General features: G+C 44.0%; 1 protein-coding gene and 1 pseudogene across 1 annotated transcript in view; both read left to right on the plus strand.

The window, feature by feature from the left end:
- The first annotated feature begins 3,695 nt into the window (after positions 1-3,695).
- LOC143027289 (glutamate receptor ionotropic, kainate 2-like) overlaps positions 3,696-22,500 on the plus strand; it is a 19,574-nt gene continuing 769 nt past the window's right edge. The window contains exons 1-8 of the mRNA XM_076188557.1: positions 3,696-3,725; positions 5,493-5,581; positions 6,025-6,115; positions 7,837-7,995; positions 8,570-8,717; positions 9,628-9,749; positions 10,287-10,382; positions 20,937-21,098. Coding sequence (XP_076044672.1) covers positions 3,696-3,725; positions 5,493-5,581; positions 6,025-6,115; positions 7,837-7,995; positions 8,570-8,717; positions 9,628-9,749; positions 10,287-10,382; positions 20,937-21,098 — 897 coding nt within the window. The remainder of the gene's footprint in view (positions 3,726-5,492; positions 5,582-6,024; positions 6,116-7,836; positions 7,996-8,569; positions 8,718-9,627; positions 9,750-10,286; positions 10,383-20,936; positions 21,099-22,500) is intronic.
- On the plus strand, positions 10,753-10,871 carry LOC143027866 (5S ribosomal RNA; annotated as a pseudogene).

The raw sequence follows: 22,500 nt of genomic DNA on the forward strand, positions 1-22,500 counted from the left end.
TCGCCTCAATCAGGGCTCCCAATTATAAAAAATGCAGAAACATTCATTTACTCATCCGGTAGGTAGTGTTCGGTTATAAGAAGAGGAGCAAGAGCTCTCCACAACTTAGGCTGGTCATTCAGTTGGAACAGCAACCATCTACGTTTTCTTCCTCTGTCTCCTAGTTTGAAAGGACAACCGTTATGACTAGCAAGAGCAACCCTTGTCTCCTGGTGACTACTGAGTGGGTGAGATCCTCGAAGCAAATTAAGTTCGTCTTTGTAGGGTAGATCAGTGGGTAAGCATTTGGTTTCAGATAGTAGTTTTCCTGATTTAGTCATTGGGGACTTTAATCCCTCCGCTATAATAACGCTTTTAAAAACTAAGGGGAGAGTTGAAGCTCTTTCAGTGAACGCCCTCGCTACAAATGCGGTTTGTATTTATTATTATTATTATTATTATTATTATTATTATTATTATTATTATTATTATTATTATTATTATTATTATTATTATTATTATTATTATTATTATCATTATTATTATTATTATTATTATTATTATTATTATTATTATTATTATTATTATTATTATTATTATTATTATTATTATTATTATTATTATTATTATTATTATCATTATTATTATTATTATTATTACCACTGCTATTACTATTACTCCCCCGGTCAAGAATAAATGGATAAGTTAACAAATATGTAAGAAATATGTATTTGAGAATGAGTGCAAAGAGAAAATTGAAGGAAAGAGTGATTATTTATAACCACGGTAGCCAGTCTTAGAAGTATGGCAGATTCGCATGTTGAATGTCGAAGCCGATAATAATTGAGGGGGGAGGAGGATCGCCGATTGCATAAAGCGGCCTTGCTGTGAATCTGTGTATTGCTTCTGACCCAGGGCAGTGAGCGACAGGGATGACCCGTCACCCTTCTCACTCACATTTCTCACCATACACCAGGTAGGGCGATGCCCTGTCAGCGATGATGCCTCACGAAGTCCCTCCACAAGTCCCTATCAGCATACAGCTGCACACTCTCCACCTCTTCCATAGTTCTTCCTCTTGACTCTATGGCTTGTCTGATACCGTCTCTCCATCTCTTCCTGGGTCTTCCTGTTGGACGCTTTCCTTGTGGCTGCCACTGGTAGTATTTTAATGGGTACTGATGCTCATTCATCCTCATGACGTGGCCAAACCATCTTAATTGGCTTTTCTCTACATATTCTAATATTGGCTCTATTTCCAGCTCTCTTCTTATTTCTTCATTTCTTATTCTGTCACACCTTGTTACACCTTTTATTATTCGCAGTACTCTCATCTCTGCTGCTTGTATCTTACTTTTCAGCCTTTCTGTCAATGTCCATGTTTCTGACCCATATGTTAGAACTGGTCTTAAAATATTTTTGTAAATTGTTAACTTAACCTGCTTGGGTATAAGTTTTTCTCGCATCAATGGATATAGCGTTCTTAAATTATTTGTATGGCACTGTATTCTATTTAATATTTCTTTTTCCATTTGACACCTTTCATCTATCTTTACTCCTAGGTATTTAAATTCTTCAACTAATTTCAGTTTTTCGCCTCTCAACCATATTTCTATCTCTTCTTTTTGCCTTGCGACCATCATTACTTCTGTTTTATTTGTGTTTATTTTCATTTTCACTCTTTTCAATGCACTGTTCCAAGCAGTTAATGCATTTTGAAGTTCAATGGGGTTGTTTGCAACCAGTGCAATATCATCTGCGTATGCCAATGTAATAACTTCCTCTCCAGATCTCAAATTTTTCATACATTTGTCCATAAAAAGTACCCGTCACCCATGAAGAGATAAGATGGGAGGGAAGAAAATGTGGTGGATAAGGGGTGAAATGGGTGGGAGTGGGTACATGCGTTTGATTTGGCTACCTCCCTGGTATGTATGTGTGTGTATATATATATATATATATATATATATATATATATATATATGTGTGTGTGTGTGTGTGTGTGTGTGTGTGTGTGTGTGTGTGTATTCACTTGGTCTTTGGATCACGTGTTGGACTCGTGATCGACAGCTATTTCCCTCCCGGAAGAGAGCTCAGAGCTCGTAGGTCCGATCTATGGGTAATGCTATGACCTCTCTCTCACACACACACACCCAACTCCCTGCCCACGAGAGTCAGAATAACGACCCGAAGCGCAGCAGTACCGAAATAATTTCGGCCCTGGGCAGGATTCGAACCAGGAGCTGCGGGCCACTTTCGTGGCAGCTCAGCGTTCTACCAACTGTGTGTGTGTGTGTTCACCTTGGTCTTCGAATCACGTGTTGGACTCGTGATCGACAGCTATTTCCCTCCCGGAGGAGAGCTCAGAGCTCGTATGACCGATCTATGGGTAATGCTATGACCTTACACACACACACACACACACACAACTTCCCGCCCACGAGAGTCGGAGTAACGACCCGAAGCGCAGCGATACCGAAATAATTTCGGCCCTGGGCAGGATTCGAACCAGATACTGCCGCACCTCCGTATTGGCAGTCCAGTACTCTATCAACCGCGCCACCGAGAGAGAGTGTGTGTGTGTGTGTGTGTGTGTGTGTGTGTGTGTGTGTGTGTGTGTGCGCACGCGCGCGACGGAAAGCTCGGCGTTCATCTTTTTCTGAAGACTTTCAATTCTTCGAAAGAGACGTTCCTCATCCTTATTTAAGGATATTAGGAGACGAATAAAGGTGACCGACCTAGGATATGCATATGGGAATGTCAAGACACAAAGCAGGTAACCCCCTACGACCCATCATCAGCCAGATCCCCACCCTGATGTACCAGATAGCAAAACATTTAAACGAAATCCTAACACTACACACCTTCCGCATACAGCCTTTTGTCTTCTAATGACTTCTTATATATCCTGAAAGGAACCCCAGCCCCAGAGGAGAACAATATTGTCTCGTTAGACGCCGAATCCCTATATACGAGCATAGATGTTGATAGAACAATTGAATTTATCATCCAGAGAGTCTACCACAATGACAACACCCCCACCTTAGACATCCCTAAACACGCCCTATGCTCTCTTCTCCGACTGTGCACTAAGGAAGTACTTTTTAGAAGCCCAAAAGGACATATGTTTGTACAACTGACGGCGTAGCAATGGAATCCCCTCTTGGAGTCCTCTTCACTACTTTCTTCATAGGAAAAATAGAGGAAAAGGTCCTGTCTGAGGAGAATCCTAGTATCTACTGTAGATATATAGACGACATCTTCGTCAGATTCAATACCGTTGATGAATTAGAAGACCTCCGCCAGAGACTCATGGAAGAATCAGGCCTCACTTTCACCATCGAAAATAGCATAAACGGCTCCCTTCCTTTCCTAGATGTACAAGTCTCCCACTCTGACTCTGGATATAAAACCAGTGTCTATGTGAAATCAACCAACAATGGACGGTGTCTAAATGGACAGAGTGAGTGCCCTGCAAGATACAAAAGGTCCACTATTAAAGCGTACGTCAGGAGGGCGTTCACCCACTGTTCAGACTGGACATTTGTTCACCACGAACTTGAATGGAACCTCTCAAGTTTTTGTGAACAATGGTTTCCCTAATTACATTGTAGAGAAAAATATCAAGGATGAAGTCGACCGATGGTACCTTGGAGATAACCTCCCACACCGAGGCCCCAAATAAGACACCCATAAAACTGTTTTACAAAAGCCACATGACATCAGCAGATAAAATTGAAGAAAGAGTAATGAAGAATATTATCTGCCGCAATGTAAAACTGATACCCAAAGATAAATATCTCAATTTTATTATCTTTTACCAGTCTAAGAAGTCTTCCAACCTTTCATTAAGAAACAACCCCTTCCCTCCACCAGAGCCCCTCCAGAGGAGAAACGTCATCTACATGCATACATATCAACACGAGAACTGTGGAACTCGTGCTTCTTATATAGGAATGACGACTACTCGCCTCTCCAGACGCCTCACTTGCCACCTACAAGCAGGATCCATCAAGAATCACTACCTACACGACCATGGAATCCACCCGACGAGAGAACTTCTGGTTAAAGGCAACATAATCCTAGGCCAGAATGACGATGCCCATCGCCTTTCACTATTGGAAGCCCTTTATATAAAAGATTTATTACCCTCAATCAACATCCAGAGTGGTGATCTCTTGACCCTTCCCTCCAGTAGAGATATTTCGCCACTCCTCCGTTAAGGCTCCCCACGGAGCGCCATGTACTTCAATGTTCAGTAATATTGTGCTGACCTTTCCCAGTGTTAGTTTTTGTGTTTATAACCCATGTATAAAAACCATTGTATTCAACTGAAAATGTAACAAGAGTTACGAAACGTCCTGCTAGTAAATAACAGAATCGACTTTATTTGTCTTCATGCCATACACTTACGGAGAGTTCCTGTATTCCTTAAGTAAAGATGAGAAACGCCTCTCCTGAAGAAATGAAAGTCTTCAGAAAAAGATCATCAACGCCGAGATTTCCGTCGCATTTAATACTACATGCATTAGAGAAAAATTGCTTCCGAAAAACACAATATATATTTATATATATATATATATATATATATATACACACATATATATATATGTGTGTATATATATATATATATATATATATATATACACACACATATATATATATATGTATATATATGTATATATATATATATATGTATATATATATATATATATATATATATATGCACGAAAACTCCGCCGTATTTTAGTAGGTCGCCAATAAAATCCATCAAATAAATTGGGATGACGCTAAACTGATTTATAAATCTAAATGCAGTTTTAGAAGAAAAATAATAGAATCCTCTTTAATAAATAATATTCCTAATTATATTTCCAATGGCCAATGGTCATCAGATTTCATAGCTTACTTAGCGGTAAATAGACTGCTACCATCTATACTAACAGTGGACAAAATCCACCAATGCCCACGTAGCGCCGGACACGTGACCTGAGTCCCCGTCCCTACCTGTCCACCTCACTACTTTTGTATATATACATGTTTTTATCCACTCTGTAATCACATCTGCTGAAGAGGATCACAGATAGTGATCGAAATATACGGATCTTTTTATTTTCGCTTATTCTTCTCCAAAAGTGGGTCACTAGTATTATATATATATATATATATATATATATATATACATATATATATATATATACATATATGTATACACACACACACACACACACACACACACACACACACACACACACACACACACATATATATATATATATATATATATATATATATATATGTATTGATAAATATTCTATGTTCTCCAGCAACCAAATTATATATATATATGTGTGTGTGTGTGTGTGTGTGTGTGTGTGTGTGTGTGTGTATTTGGAAATGAATGCAAATAGAAGACTGAAGGAAAAAGTGACTGTACCACCCACGGTAGCCAGTCTCAGAAGTGTAGCAGATTCATATGTTGCACGTCTAACTCAATAATGTGTTCCCAACAGCTTCCGCCTTATACGTATCTGGAGGGAGGCCAGTGGAAAGGTATACTCTTCAATATCCTTCGGGAACTCGCCAGGAAGGAGAGTTTCTGGTAAGTAAAACAGGAATGAAAGGTGGAAAAAAAGATTAGAGGAAATTTAGGAGGAAGAGCCGATGGAAAGAAGAAAGTCAAGTAGGAAGGAAGAAAGGGAAAATAAGGGAGAAGGGACATATTTTCCGGTTTCTGAATTGTAGTCTCCTGTTCTAGCGAAATGTTGAACTTTGTTTTAGGGCTCAGGCAGCGCCTACCCGTTCTCATCGAAGCAGGCAGACACCTTGAGATTTTGTCACAAAAATGATAACAATGATAAATATAACGTAACCTAGTTCTGGTTTTGGGTGAGTGTGCTGCAGACCATAGAATTTTGTTTAAAAAAAAAAATGTAACCTAGTAGTTGTAATTTTAGATGTGCGCAGCACTGTGTATTGTAAACCTTAGAAACGCATTTCCTGTTTGAAAAGTTCCCTTGTCTCCAATTTTTTTTTTTTTTTCAGCTACAACATTATTCGGTCGCCAGACAACAAGTGGGGCATCCGGTTTCCCAACGGATCCTGGAGCGGCATGATGGGGCAACTTCGGCGGAGGGTAAGTCAGCAAGGATTGGAGTCTCCCAGGCGGCGTCAAGAATTTCCCTCACCATTACAAGGGAGGTCAGCCATCCAAGGCATGCACCCATCCCACTCCCATCCATCACCCTGGTTTTCTTCTTATCTTAGTTTCTCGTGGATGAAGGGTCATCCCTGTACCCTGCCCATTGCCTGGATCAGAAGTAATGCAAGGAAATAGAGAATCGAGAGCAGATAGTATAGTGAAGTGTTGGGTATGCTGTGGTGGACACTTCGATTTATCGTTTATTCACTTATTTATCTACTTACGTATTCACCATGCATTTACCTATCTATTTATTCGTTCATTCGTTTATTAATTTTTCAACTGTTAGGCAATCGATTTTATCCATAGCATTCCTGCCCAGTAGGAGACCAAGCATATTCATCTATTTTGTTTGCCACGGTAACACTCGGTTAAGGAATATATGTACATAACAAGAATCTAGCATAACATAATCACCATCGACTTGCGATAAATCACACACACACACACACACACACACACACACACACACACACACACACATATATATATATATATATATATATATATATGTATATATATGTATATATATATATATATATATATATATATATATATATATATATATATATATATGTATCACAACTAACCACAGTCAGACCAAAGAAAGAGTTGAGTAAGCGAAACTATATATTTCGATTGCTAACTGCAATCCTCTTCAGTAGTACTACTGATGAGGATTATAGTTTACTAAACTCTTTCTTTCGTCCGACTGTGGTGTTAAATATGATTTACAAATGTGTTACTACATTTCTCACCAGTGATATATATATATATATATATATATATATATATATATATATATTATATATATATATATATATACATTGTGTGTGTGTGTGTGATTCATCTCGGTCTTAGATCACGTGGCGGACTTGTGATCGACATCTATTACCCTCCTGATGAGAGCTCATATATATGCTGGTCTATGGGTTATGCTGTGACTTTACACACACACGCACGCACGCACACACACACAACAAATTGGACGAAACAATAGAGTATGCAAACACCATGCAAGAATTTAAGAACAAACTATATTGCGAGATACAAAGACGGGTCACTACGAGCATAGCTCCCCTTCCCGTATAATACAAACTAGGTAAATACAATTAGGTAAATACACACACACACACACACACACACACACACACACACACACACACAACTCCTTGCCCACCAGAGTTGGAGTGCCGACTCGCAGTGCTGAATTTTATTCAGTCTTGGGTGTTGCTAATGAGTGTGTGTGAATGTTTATATTGTATATACTGTACACACCCCAGGATGAAACAAAAAGTAGACGGTGATGTATTTCGTATATTACATCTTCATACAATATATAAATCAATTGATGTAGATGTCTATGTTATTTCTTCATTCCCTCCCTTGATTGTAACAACTGGAAAGGGTGCCCCTGGGGAGAGGCGAGATGAAGTTATCTTTGTTCTTCGTGGGACTCAATGAGGTGGCGTCATCGACAGCGTGCTGGTCTCGCACTCGCTTAGTTGTGGGTTCATATCCCGTACTCCTCTCCGATTCCCAGCACTGACTGCTAGTTAACTACCCAAGCACATAGGACAAAGGTGACGGCCTTGGCCGCAGCTACTCAGCTCCCCCTGGCGTAGGCTCCTCACAGCCACCCTTTTTTTTCGCAGGAGGTGGCCCTGGCTGTGGGACCTTTTGCCCTGTCGGAGCAGCGGTCCCAAGCAGCCTCATTCAGCGAGCCCATGTTCATTGCGGAGCAGCGCGTCTTCTACAAGAGACCCGACTTCGAGCCCGATCTGGCCGCCTTTGTCAAGCCCTACACTTACGATGTACGTTCCTCGCCCTCAGCCCAGTGTATCTCAGCTCTTAGTACACTTAGCTGAATATCATTACTTAAGTGTTGCTTCGAGTTTCATTAAATGGAAAACATGCAGCCCGACTTTGGCTTGCAACGGTCCTTGGAACCTCACAAAGATTTCTGCTTTCCATTTGTGAAAAAGTTGAAGTGGATAAAGAGAGCTTTTGCGCCCAATCCGAAGACCGAGTGTCAGCCCCTCAGGACTGCACCTGATGGAGGTGAGGGTGTTGATAGGTTTTGAAAATGGGCAGCTTCCCTCTCCAGCTTGCAGGAACACCACATGCAAACAGGTTTCCGTCACTGGTCCTTTTCCTTATTTGATTACACATTACAGACCATAAACCTCCGTAGAGTAGATAATGTTAGCCAATGACCATTAAAGGGTATTAGGATAGATAGGCCCTGATCCATTGGAAATTTGTCGGGGAAATTTGTCGTTTTGGGCTGTAGCTTACCGGCGCTTCTATTCTTGTGGACAATTTCGCGCCGCCGGGGAAAAGTGATCTCTATTCTTGTTCTCTGTTTTCCATATCTCCTATGGACAGGTGTGGCTCTACATCGCACTGGCCTCGGTCTTCATCATCTTCTGTGTTTGGTTGGTCAGGACAGTGTCAGACGGCGGCAACAGCACTGGGGTCGTTACACTCTTCAGCAACTCCTTTAAGTGGGGTTTCGCCGTCCTGCTCGCACAGTGTAAGTCTTCAAGTTTGTTGGAATGGACATCTGCTGGGGGTCAGGCGCGGATATAAGGGGGGGGCCCAGGGGGCCCGGGCCCCCCCCCCCTTTTGGCCGTTGGCCCGATTTCATTTCAGTTCACTATTTCATTTTTATAATCCATGTTTAATCCATGTTATAATCAATTTTTATTATCATTGTATCATTTATGGAACCGCCGTTTCCTATTTGCTTAGGCTGCAGTGTGAATAATCCTTTCAGTGTAATAACCTTTGCATGTTACTTTTAAGGCTACAATTATAGGTAATAATATAAAGTATAATGCTTACTGTCTTATATATATATTCTACATTTAAATTGAGGTCTAATGTCTCTAGGTCTCTAGCTATTAATTTCTTACTTTCAATAAAGTTTTGATAAGATACAAAATTCCTCTCTCATTTGAATCCGAAGAGAAACACTGGCACCTAGAGCAGATGGTTATGCCCATTCATTTAGGTCAGTCCGCCAGTTATTAACAAATAAGAATCCCGTGAGTGGAGAAACGGTAATGCTAATGCTCGTTAAACAACCGAAAATTCTGCCGTCGGGCCCCCCCCAAACTTTGTTCCTAGATCCGCGCCTGCTGGGGGTGGTTGACGGAAATTTGAGACCCGGACATTTGGGACATGGATATTTCTGACCCGGATATCTGGAACCAAGACACGTAGGAACCGGACATTTAAGATCCGGGTATCTAGAACCCAGATATCTGGGACATGAGCATCTAAAACCTGGATATTTCGGACTCAAACATTTAGGACCCGGATATCTGGCATATGTATGTAGGTGCAGTATATATTACTATTACCGTATTGGTAGTAGTAGTATTTTCATTGCTGTTGTTGTTAATTATTATTTTCTTACCCACCTGCTTGTCCACGCGCAGCTGAGCGGATGTCCCCAACTGGGCTCTCTGGTCGACTTGTAGGGTCCCTCTGGATCTTGGTCAGCTTTATCTTCATCACGGTGTACAAGTCCAACTTGAAGGCGATGCTCATCTCGCCCAAGGTAAGAAGTAAGAAGGAAGGAAGGAAGGAAAGCACAAGGAGAGAAAGGCACAAGACTTCTCTCTACTTTGGTTGAAAATGTTCCCTATAGCTTGTACGATATATGTTCAAGAGTGAGAGAGACCGGGAGGAAATGCTGTTGAGAAAATATCTCAGCGGTAACGTATTCTTTACATTGCCATCTTTTATATAACCCCTTAACTAAGGCTTATGCCCTTACTTTTTCAGATATGGATACCAGCAAAGGATTTCTTTTCGAGGAACTTTTAATAAAAGTTTCATGAGGATGTGGGGCACATTGCTCATGGGGTCATATGTCCGCACTCTTATTTACATATTTGGTTTGACGTGGTTAGCCAACTTGCTCTAGTACTCTATCCAGTTGGTCGAATACTAGTAAGAGAATGCAAGCTGCCATTACATTCTTCACTTTGACGATTTTAATTCGCGGTTAAGGCTAATTCAATTTTTTTCCTCTCCTCCATGTAACTAACAAGTCACCTCGTATTCAAGTCCTTTCTCCGTCTCAACTTTGCAGGTTCACATCCCCTTTGACAGCTTCGAGGAGCTGGTGGCCCAGGACGAGTGGAAGTGGAAAGTGGTGGAAGGTACGGCGCTCCATCAAGCCCTTCGGGTGAGCTGAGCCGAGAAGGGATACTGGGGGTCTTGTAGATGTTTTTTTTATTTGTATACCTATTTATTCTATTTTTGTATATATTTGTCTTATTTGCGTATCCAGCTATTTATCTATATTTTCTATTTGTATATTTATTTATTCATTCATGTATGTATGTATTTAATTGTTTATTCATTATATGTATTTCTTTAGTATTTTGTCGGAAATAACCGACGTTTCTGTTTTTGTGGAGTCATAGAGTTGGTATAGGAGATATCCAAGGTGGTTAGAAGAACGGAGGGATTGTAAAATAAGTGGTCGGTATTCCTTTTTGAGCGAAGGATGGAGAAAAATGTTGTTTAAGTTGAGAAAAGGTTGGTCATCAAAGGCCATCTGCTATACCACTCTGATCACACCACTTCTCGTCCGATCAGCGAAATTAAGTGGCGTTGGGTCTGGTTAGTACTTGGATGGGTGACCGCCTGGGAACACCAGATGCTGTTGGTTTTTATCTATCTTCTCTTCTTTTTCTGTCCTACAATTCTCCTTTCATTTATGCCAACTTAAGAACTACAAACAAACGGCCCATATTTCACTTTCTCTGTCTGCTCTGTCCTAGGACTCTTGGTCAATCACAACCAGCGTAACTACAAATACTTATCGACCTCGTAATAAACCCTACCAAGAGCCTTAAGTCTACTTAGCTTAGTCATGCTTTCCTTAATATCAATATACATCAGTATTTTATTCTGGACCGTAGTACTATCACAAGAAATAAGGCCTACAAAAGAGTCCAGAACAGATCAAACACCAATCAATCTTTCTTTCTTTTCTTTAAACGCATTGTAAATCTTTCCAACAAACTACCTCTTCAAGTGATAACTTTAAATACAATTGACACTTAAAGTAAGTCAGTGGTTCTTAACACTTTCCACTCTTTACACCCTCATTCAATTCGCAAGCAGCCCCGTAATGACCAATATGGCTGCTGCTGCTGCTCTTTACATCTCCTTTGTCCTACCTAACAATGGCTACCAACCACACCTACCGCTGTCAAACATACAAAGAAAAAAAGAACCAAATCTCACAAATGCAACGCACGATCCAACGTCTCAACACAACACCTCATCCACCATAACTTGCATCTCATTAATTCATTCACCCTCACTACTACCTCACTGCAAGTCACCTCTTCCAAATATATAAATATACCACACACACACTTACTGTAAATAAGCAAAGCCATTCACAAGAACTCACTTTCTGGGGACTCACAAGTCAGATTGTATCTCCAAATTAACACGTAATGTATGTACGTGTAAACATTATTCTCTAAGTTGTAAATCCTCACATTTCTTGAGACTGCATTTGGTTATATTATATTAACATGAGGCATAATCTAATGAAAAAGCACTAATTAAAACTTGAAATAATCATCATTCAGGTATTCTTAAATCCCTGTTGCTTTTGCCGGTTTTCGATATGCATTTTTATTGACTAAATCTCAGTAAGGCATTTATGAAAGGTCGCAATATTCATGAATTCCGTGTATGGTCCGTATGATGAAGTCCGACCACGTAGATGATGGACGTGCCATGCTGATATTCATTAAAAATGGACTCCCGTTGCAATGATCTTGCGAGAAATTGGAATAGTTAGAATGTTAGAGAAAAATATTCTTACAATTCGTGTAATACTTGTTGCAATTCTTATTATCAAATTATATTGTTGTACATAACAGTGAATGAAATGTGCATTACTATAAACTTATTTTATTTTTGCTTGAAATGCTTTTTTTTGCCTTCATTACATTTGCACCATCAAATGCCTGAGCTATCAGTTTTTGTCCATTTCCTTGAAGTATTGTTCTAAATTACGTTTTGATATGATATCTGCAGTTTGATTTTCTGGAATAAAGAATCCCTAAAAACGCTCAATTATTTCTCCATTCATTACGTACCGTAGAACAAGGACCATTTGGGTGTTCCGAAAGATCTGTTGTGTCATCAGCCATGACAGCTACAAAGGAGACTTTTTTATTCACGTCCTTATCTCCTCATGGTTTATTTGTAGCAGGCAGTCAAGTATCTCATTGTGAATGGTCTTAGAAACACCTTTGAAGACTGTACTGGTTTCCAAGTGATTCTTCAAATCTGGATCTAATTTAGATGCAAAATTTACTAATCTCCTAAATACCCTGGATTTACTGAATGGTCTTTTTCATCATGTCCACGTAGGGGAGTTTCAAAGTTTCCACAAAAGAAAATGTAGTCTAATGTTTTCGACAAAATAAAACATCTTTTATTAGTGATGTCGATGGCTCCCACTGGTTGCAAGTTGTTTCCTGTCGTGTAATTGCTTGCTTAGCTAGAAGTCGGTTTGCAACAGTTGACGCAGGAAGGCTGCTTGTTCGTTTAGTTTTGATAATGTTAAATTGAGAAAATACTCTCTCAACGCATGTAGACGACTGAGGTAGAGCCAGTAGATAGCACATGAAGTTAGAGAGGAGGCAGACTTTCTGGCGGTTATGGCCATCTCTCATCGTCTGCAGTTCATGCTAGAAATTAGTTGCCGAGTCACTCATATTTTTCAGTGATTCCTTGAAATGCAAAAAATAGTTCCATTCATCCTGCAGGTCGTCTAAGTCTTCTTTTTTAGTCAGTGTAGGAAACTTGACCGCCAATTTCACAATAAAGTGTAAGCTTCTCTCATCGGAAGTGTAACTAGATGCCGTTACTGGGCTAGTGACGACCGGGAAGATTGACAGTCGGTTTTAGCTTCTGGGTTTTATTGACGTCACTATGCACATACACTAACACACCCGGCCCAGACTAGGCCTAAAAGGAGACTGACCGCGACCTGACCCCGGCAACCCTTTAAGTACTCTCCTTGAGTACCGAAAAGTAGCCTACCTCTGGCTGGAGCAGGGTTGCCGGGCATAGGCCTGCAGTGTGTTTCTATGAGGATACAAATACATGCAATATAGGAGAACTAAAGACTTATTCTACACACACTTAATATGAGGCCGAAGGCCAACTATTTCTACACAGTCTATCAATTCACGGTTGCTCCCACTGCTGGGGTTGCGATGCCATAAGCCGACATAGCATATGTGGGGGCTTGTTCGCCACATTTACCCCCCTTCCCCTGCGAAGCGTGGAATCGTGATGTCCAAGCAGGGAGGCGGGGCGTGGGTGACGTCAAAGGAGGGAGGAAGCTGTGGAGGCGGCGACATCGGCGGCGACGACTGCGGCAGCGGGAGCATAGGCCGTCTGCGATGTCAGTGGAAGCGCGGACTTCCGACAGGGGCGCAGACGGTGGCGGTGACGGCGGTAGCAGTCGTGACGTCGAGCGAAGAAGCGCAGAGTTGCTCGTGGGCGGCGGCGACGGTGGGCGGTATCCATCGTGGAGGCGTCCATGAGTGACGTCAGTGGCCGCGGGATTCGTGATGTCCGACTGGGTGAGCGCTCGGAAACACGAGACACGGGGGCGCCGCGCCTATGGGCAGGAAAAGGGTGCCGGTGACCCCGTACCAAGTACCGGCCCCCGCCGGGGTCGGGTACACACTATTAACCTGGTACCTTTGGGGTCTACGCACCACCCGGCCCGACTGCAATATCGTGCCCTCCGGGTTGAATTCTCCGTCTCCTGGGGTTATGTGGAGGTGGCCCTGGTGGGGACTGAGCGGCGCGGGGAGTGCGATGGACTCTGGTGTATTCTGTGTGGGCGTCGGTGGGCGCGGAAGGTCCTGACTGCCATGGAGCGGCTGCGGGTGTGGTGTCGGCTCTGCCTGGGGGAAGTAGGGGGTGGGGGGAGTTGGGTTTCGATGAGGAGGTGTTGAAGGACGAGGCTGAGAGGGTGAGGGGGGCGGGAGGGAAAGGTGTACCATTTCATCTTGGGTTGACCTGGGATGAACGAGGACCGCGTGAGGGGGGTGAAGAGGAAGGGGTTGAGGAGGGGGAGGACTATTGGAACGACTTGGGGAAGAGGGTGTGACTGTTTCTTTCTGTTCAGGGAACGGGTGTATGACAATTGTGTGGGGAGTGGGAATTGGAGGAGGGGTGGTAGAAGTGCGATGTGGATGGGGAGGGTTGGGGGAAGGTACTCGAGGAGGAGGAGGAGGAGTGGTATTAGAAAGGCGATGTGACTGGGGTGGGTTGGAGGACGGCACGAGAGGAGGAGGGGGATGGTTTGGGGGAGGAGGGGTAGGTACTGTAAGGGTAGACTGGGCGTTTGCATCCACGTGGGCGGGTTTCACCCTATCCCATGATACCGCTGAGCGCCGGCCACCTATCTGTACGGTGACGTGCTTTTGTGCGCGTGCCAGCACCTGGTAAGGGCCTGTGTACCTCGGCGCCAAAGAGCCAGCACGCGCGTCTACACGGAGAAATACCTTGTCTGCCGACATGAGCGTGGGGTGGTGGTATGTGGCGGATGCTACAGGAGGTCTCGGCGGCCGAGGTGTGAAAGACCTCATGGCTTGGCGAAGGGCAGGCATGAACGTTAGTTCTGAGTACGTGTCAAGTGGAGGCGTGTACTGTGCTGGCAGGCGTAGGTCTTCGCCGTAGACCAGTTCCGCTGGCGTGAGCTGGAGGTCCTCCTTCACGGTAGAACGGATGTTCAAGAGAACGATTGGGAGTGCGTCTGCCCACGACGTTGGATGTGGTTGGGCGCGAAGGGCTTCTTTCAGTCTCCTATGGAAACGCTCTACCATTCCGTTGGATTGGGGATGGTATGCGGTGGTACGCTGCCTGTTTGTGCCAAGGAATAGTAGAAGATCTGTCCACGCCTTCGATTCCCACTGCGGGCCCTGGTCCGTGATGATTGTGTGAGGGGCTCCCAAACTAGCCACCCAACCATGCAGAAAATGGAAGGCTGTACACTCCGCAGTACTATCCACCATGGGAATTGCCTGCATCCATCTAGTTGCTCTGTCAACGCAGGTGAGGAGGAAACGGTACCCCCGGGAGGGGGGTAGGGGTCCCACAATGTCGATGTGGACCGTATGAAATCTCTGGGTTGGTGTTGGTATCTGCTGGAGCGGGAGCTTGGTATGCCGATGGATTTTCGCTGTCTGGCACGGAATGCACGTGCGCACCCATGCATTTAGGTCCCGCTTCATCCCTGGCCACACGGCCCGTTTCTGAATTAGGCGTTGTGTCGCGAGGATCCCGGAAATGGCGGAAATGGCGGAACAAAGATTGGCGGAATGCTTTCGGGATGTAAGGGCGCGCGTGCCCCGTGGAGATGTCACACCACAATGGGGCCGCCAGTCCCTCAGCCTGCTGCAGTACTAGCCGGAGCGACGTGGTTCCTTCTTTTAGCTCCCGTAACTCCTCATCTTCCGCTTGTGCTTGCGCGATTGCAGCATAGTCCAGCGTTGCGGAACGCGTAATTGCGTTGGTACTACGAGACAATGCGTCCGCCGCGGTGTTATCAGATCCCCGTATATGCCCGATTTCCGTTGTGAATTCAGATATGTATGCGAGGTGGCGTCTGGCTCTCGGGGTTAGCTTGTTTCCTGGGCTTGCCATAACATACGTAAGGGGCTTGTGATCTGTAAGCACCCTACACGTCCTCGCCTCTAGGAAATGGCTGAAGTGGCGCACTGCTTCATATATGGCTAGAAGTTCTCGATCAAAAGCGCTGTAGTGGCGTTGGGCGTCATTCAATCGCTTGCTGAAGAATGCCATCGGGGAGAGGACGCCCTGCACCTCCTGCTGGAGGACGGCGCCCACTGCCTCTGCCGACGCGTCTGTCGTGAGGACCGCCGTCGCTCCCGGCACAGGATATGCGAGGAGGGACAGCTGCGCAAGGCGGTGCTTAATAGCCTGGAATGCCTGCTCTGCACTCGCGGACCATTGTAGCGGCTTCGGCGAGTGTTTTTTTGTTCCCTTAAGAAGATCGTACAGCGGCACGAGGAGGCCCGCAGCCCCCGGGATGAACCGGTGGTAATAATTTACCAGACCGAGGAACTGTCTCAACTTACGGATGGTGGTCGGCTGTGGGAAGTCGTCGATCGCCTTCACCTTTTGCGGAAGGGGCGAAATACCCGACGCCGAAACTCTATGGCCGAGGAAGTCGACCGACTCGGTCCCGAACACGCATTTTGCAAGGTGAATCCGCAAGCCGTGATCATGGAGTCGCTGGAAAAGAAGGCGGAGATGTTGGCAATGCTCATGATGGGATGCTGAAGCGACGAGGATGTCGTCGATGTATACCACGACGAAGTCTAGTCCCTGCACCACCTGGTTCATGAAACGCTGGAAGGTTTGTGCGGCGTTCCGGAGGCCAAAGTTCATGACCGGAAATTCAAACAGGCCGAATGGGGTGGTGACAGCCGTCTTGGGGATGTCCTCCTCTGCCACGGGGATTTGATGGAACGCGCGCATCAAGTCGATTTTGGAGAACACAGTCTTCCCGTGCAGCCTGTCATGGAAGTCCATCACATGAGGTATCGGGTAACGGTCCGGTTGCGTCATCGCGTTAAGAGCTCTGTAATCCCCACATGCACGCCACTCACCATCCTTGGCTTTCGGCACTAAGTGCAGGGGCGATGCCCAACTGCTGGCCGACGGGCGCGCAATACCATCCTGCAGCAAAAGTTCGAACTCTTGCTTTGCTGCTTGCAAGCGTTCCGGCGGGAGGCGTCTGGGACGGGCGAAGCACGGCGGTCCTTGCGTGATAATGGTATGCTCAACGGTGTGACTCAGTTTTCGTGGATGGGGTAGACTGGACGTGATGGAGGGGAATTCTCGGACGATGTCGTTGTACGGTGAAGGCCCCTGAACGTGCGTAAGCACCGGCGCTGGGGACGTCCAGAGGAAGGTGCGGATAAAGGCGTTGGAAGGCCTGTGTATCAACCGTTGGCGCCGTGCATCCACCAAAATGTCATGTTCCCGCAAGAAGTCCAGTCCCAAGATGGGTTGTCCTACGTCCGCCACCACGAAAGTCCACGGGAATGATAGCTCGGGGGCAAAGGAGACGCGCCAGTGCCTGGTGCCGTATGTGGCAATTGGAGTGCCGTTGGCAGCTAAGAGGTCGTACGCCGTATGTGCATGCGTCCTGTCCTTAGCGGCGGGGGGGACAACGCTAATGACGGCACCCGTGTCGACGAGGAAGTGACATCCAGTCACCGTATCCGTGACGCGCAATAGGGCGCGACTGTGTGCCCGGGACGGGCGAGGGGGGTTGTGACGGGGGCGTGGAGGACAGGCCGTCGGCATATCCTGCGTGGAAGCGGGAGGGACTATCGCCTCCCGCTTGCTGCGTTTCCCGTCCCCCGTGACCATGGCTGATGCTCAAACCAAGTGCATGGAAGGCTGCAGTTTCTAGCCCTGGGGCCAAACGTAGTGTGGTAGAAACAATACGCGCGTCGACGTGGAGGAGGTGGGTCGCGCACGCCCCCTGCACCGACTAGTTGTTCCAGCATGCCTTCGACACGCGCTAAGCGCACATCCAAGGTGTCCGCTGGTGCAGGCCGCGCCGTACTGGCGCGCGCGATAGCGTCAGTAGAAGCACAGGCATTATCACTACACACACGAATCGGCGCACTGTTGTCGACGTTATACACACGAGCACTCTGATTAGAAATGTTACTGTTCACTGATCCAGGGGGCACTAATCCTGCTGCCATATCCTGCGGAGCGAGCGCGTGGAACAACCTGTCGGCTTTTTTCGCATATTCACTGATATCAGTAATGTCTAACAACGTAAGGGGCGCCCGTACGTGCGGCGGGAGTGATTGTTTATGCCGAAACATCACTAATGCATCGGACATCGGTGATCCGGCGGCCCGATTGAGGTCCTTCAGGCGTTCAAGGAAGACGGAGGGCCTGCCGCCGTCGTAGGTGATGGTATGGAGTTCCTCCATGGCGAGCTCCGTAGTTCTCCCGCACGCCTGTTTGAGGGCAACCTTGAGGGCGTCGTACCGGGCAGTCGCTGGGGGATCTGTGAGGAGTGTAGAGATGCGCGCTGCAATCTGTGCAGGGAGGGCCGCAACTGTCAGTCTGAATTTGTAGTGGTCGGTGACTGTGTCATCGTCCGTGGGCCAACAAGCGTCGATGTGCGCGAGCCAGAGGTCGATGTCGTAGGTGAATGGTGGAAGTTGCACCGCCATTGGGGGGTGGGTGGTGTCGAAAACGCCAGAAAAACAAAAACCAACCGGGCTGGGTGTCGAGTCAAAACTCCGGGTTCACCAATGTAACTAGATGCCGTTACTGGGCTAGTGACGACCGGGAAGATTGACAGTCGGTTTTAGCTTCTGGGTTTTATTGACGTCACTATGTACATACACTAACACACCCGGCCCAGACTAGGCCTAAAAGGAGACTGACCGCGACCTGACCCCGGCAACCCTTTAAGTACTCTCCTTGAGTACCGAAAAGTAGCCTACCTCTGGCTGGAGCAGGGTTACCGGGCATAGGCCTGCAGTGCGTTTCTATGAGGATACAAATACATGCAATATAGGAGAACTAAAGACTTATTCTACACACACTTAATATGAGGCCGAAGGCCAACTATTTCTACACAGTCTATCAATTCACGGTTGCTCCCACTGCTGGGGTTGCGATGCCATAAGCCGACATAGCATATGTGGGGGCTTGTTCGCCACAGAAGCATGGCCAGAATACCGTCTTCCTCAAAAGCAAATCTCTTTCGCATTTGAGCGCGAAATTCCACCAAAAACTTCTGGCAGTCAAGACGAAATATTTTTTTCAGCTTCTCCTAGAGGTTCATTAATAAGCATGGACTCGCATCTGCCACACAATTCTTGTGTATTGAATGATCACGGGGATCAATGCTGCTAAGCCCTTGTGGAAGTACTTCTTTTTCACAAACATTGCTAAAATGCTTCTATATTCATCAGATATTGTACAATATAGAGTTGAAAGTCGAAAGTACTGTGATTGGAATTCAATATTCATTTTGTCTACTTTCCGAAGAATATAGTTGACGAAGATGCTTCGTTCCTGGAGTTGTCATCGTTTTGTGTATCTTGGCTGCTCCATCTACTTTATCTGTGCTGGATTCTCCCTGAAAAAACAGCTGTAGGGCATCCAATTATTCTAATATTCTAAAGACAACGGAACCTCTAGACAGCCATCGAGTCTTTGACAACTTTAACATTTTATGCAACATCTGGGCAGCATCTTGGATAATCTGAAAAAGGTGTTGACGTTTGCTGCTACGAGTAGAATAACCGTAAGCTTCCTTCAGAAAATATTCAAGCCAGGAAGGCAGGGTATTGCTGGCTTGACACAAACACCCTAAAATAAAAACAGATGGAATTTCATGTTTAAGGTAAGCCTGAAATCCTTTATGTCCTCCTAACATTGTGGAGCAGTTGTCACTAGCAAACCCTATTATGTTTTGTAGGGTTATACCCTTACTTTTCAGTAACTCCTTTACTGATTTAAACAATCCTTCAGCACTCGCATTATCAACTACTACATCTAAAAGTGCGTCAGTAACTTTACACTTTTATTCATTATAAAACCGGACCATCACTGCAAGAACTTGTGATACAGAAACATCTGTACATTCATCTGTAATTAAAGAAAACTTATTTTCTTTCCAAAATTTCGCATCGACGCATTTTCTTCCCATGCAATTTCATCCTATGATATGTAAAAAGCATTAGTTTTTTTCATGCCCTGAAGAATTTCACAATCAGAGGCCATTTTGTTTATAACTTCCACTAAATGATCAACTTGTGCAAAAGGGACTCCATGTTCTGCTATATATCCTTCTAAAAGCAATTCTGCCTTTGCTATCTTATCTTGAAGCTTTCCTCATTCTGTGGACTTCTTAAAATATTGCTGAATGTTAAGAGTGCGTTTCTTTGCTTCGAAATACTTTGTGTGTTTTAAGGAAGCTTTGTGCTTCATCAGGGCAGATTTATTACTTGTTTTGAGTTTCCAGTCACACACACAACAAAATACACCATTCTTGTCCTTTGAATCTGGTTTTACCCAGTCTTTCAGTTAAGGGTCTTGCAGCCACTCAGGATCAAACGATTGCTGGTACCATCCTTTGTTTTTTTTTTTGTTTTTTTTTTTGTGTGGTATTACTGCCACTTACCCGTGGCTCAGGATCTCCAGACTCATTCATTGTTGCTAGTTCAGAGTAGTGATAATACCGGTGAGGAGGTAGACATCTCTGCTGAATTAGAATTCGTTTCAGAAAAAAAATGGTTGAGTTTAAGCATCAGATAACGTTCCTATTTGAATATTATCTAGTACTGCTAAACTGTCCAAAGCACGTCCAGGATGGTGAGGAAAAAATGGAAAATAAGGAAAAAATAAAAATAAAATATTAACATTTAATGATTGTCTTGTGTGAGCGAGAATAGTAAGAATAAGAGGAAAAGGAAATACACTATAATGCAAATAGATAGATCAATGCATGAATAGTTACATAAATAAATTGATTTATTAGATAAACAAACAAATGAGAAGATGAATACAAATGTATATATATATATATATATATTTTTTTTTTTTTTTTTTTTCCCCGTTTTATGGTATGGTCACCCTCTCGATGACGCAATCCCTCCTGGGCTCCTCCTAGGACGCCTCGCCTGACACCTTCTACGGGAGGGCATGGCGCAAGAACTCTGGGTTCTACACCACCAACATCGTCAGCGTCAACCATGAGATGGCTCGGGGCGACTACGCAGCCCTACTGGACTCGGTCCTCATCACCGTCTACATGGGGGTCGACTTTAAGCAAGTCAGTGGTGTTCATGTTTATATATATACTGTATATATATATATTTGTATATATGTGTGTGTGTGTGTGTGTGTGTGTGTGTGTGTGTGTGTGTGTGCAATAAAAACACTAGGAACATGTGTTCAATCTCAAATGTGTATGTAACCACTAGGAAAAAGTAAAGTGACGAAGCAGAGCGCTTTCGTATAATTACATCTTCAGTGCTGATACAAAGAAGGAATTATAAAATGAAAAAGCGAGGTACAGAATATATGACTGAGATGGTAAAGAGGGAATTCGGAGAGGTAGTGGAAGAAGTACACGTAACATTTGATACCGTCTTGGTAACCAACAAGTATGGGACAATTGCTTATAACTGGTATATTACAACTTAGATAATTAAAGTCATTACATACAACAATAACATCACAGAAAGAAATTTAATTGAATGCAGTTTGATCAAATCTAGTAAGGGAATAAATGTTAATCTCTATCAATGTTTGTACAAATTAGATAGTTATATTTGCCATGAAATTTCGAAATTATTTAAATTGTGATATACCAGTTATGAGCAATTGTCCCATACTTGTTGGTTACCAAGGTGGTATCAAATGTCACGTGTACTTCTTCCACTACCTCTCCGAATTCCCTCTTTACCATGTCTCACTCAGTCACATATTCTGTACCATGCTTCTTCATTTTATAATTCCTTCTTTGTATCAGCACTGAGGATGCAGTTATACGGAAGCGCTCTGCTTCGTTGTTTTACTTTTTCCTATTGGTTACTTACGCATGTATATATACATACATATATATATATATATATATATATAGGTATATACATATCTATATGTATATACATATATATATATATATATATATATATACACATATATACATATATATATATATATATATATAGTGTATATATATATATATATATATATATATATATATATATATATATACATGATTTCAAGAAGTCTACAGCGGCAATGGCGTTGTTGAGCTTACATTGAATCTTTAATTTGTCTTGTGCAACAAGTTTCTGTGCTGGTTCCAAATAGCTGAGAAGGTGTCCAAAAGACATTTTTGGTGCGATTTTCTCTTTTTTAGTGTCTCCAATACGTATTTCGACCTTACTCGGTCATCCTCAGGGAGGCAGTTACAATGTTTGGTGATTACAGGCCTGTGTATAAACCTATGTAATCACCAAACGTTGTAACTCCCTCCCTGAGGATGACGGAGTAAGGTCGAAATACGTATTGGAAAAATTAAAAAAGAGAAAGCCGCACCAAATGTCTTTTGGACACCTTCTCAGCTATTTGGAACCAGCACAGAAATTTGTTGCACGAGACAAATTAAAGCTTCAATATAAGCTCAACAACGCCATTGTCGCTGTAGACTTCTTGAAATCATGTAT

The sequence above is a fragment of the Oratosquilla oratoria genome, chromosome 8, assembly GCF_046742065.1.
Source record: "Oratosquilla oratoria isolate Oo_2021 chromosome 8, ASM4674206v1, whole genome shotgun sequence".
Taxonomy (NCBI): Eukaryota; Metazoa; Arthropoda; class Malacostraca; order Stomatopoda; family Squillidae; genus Oratosquilla; species Oratosquilla oratoria.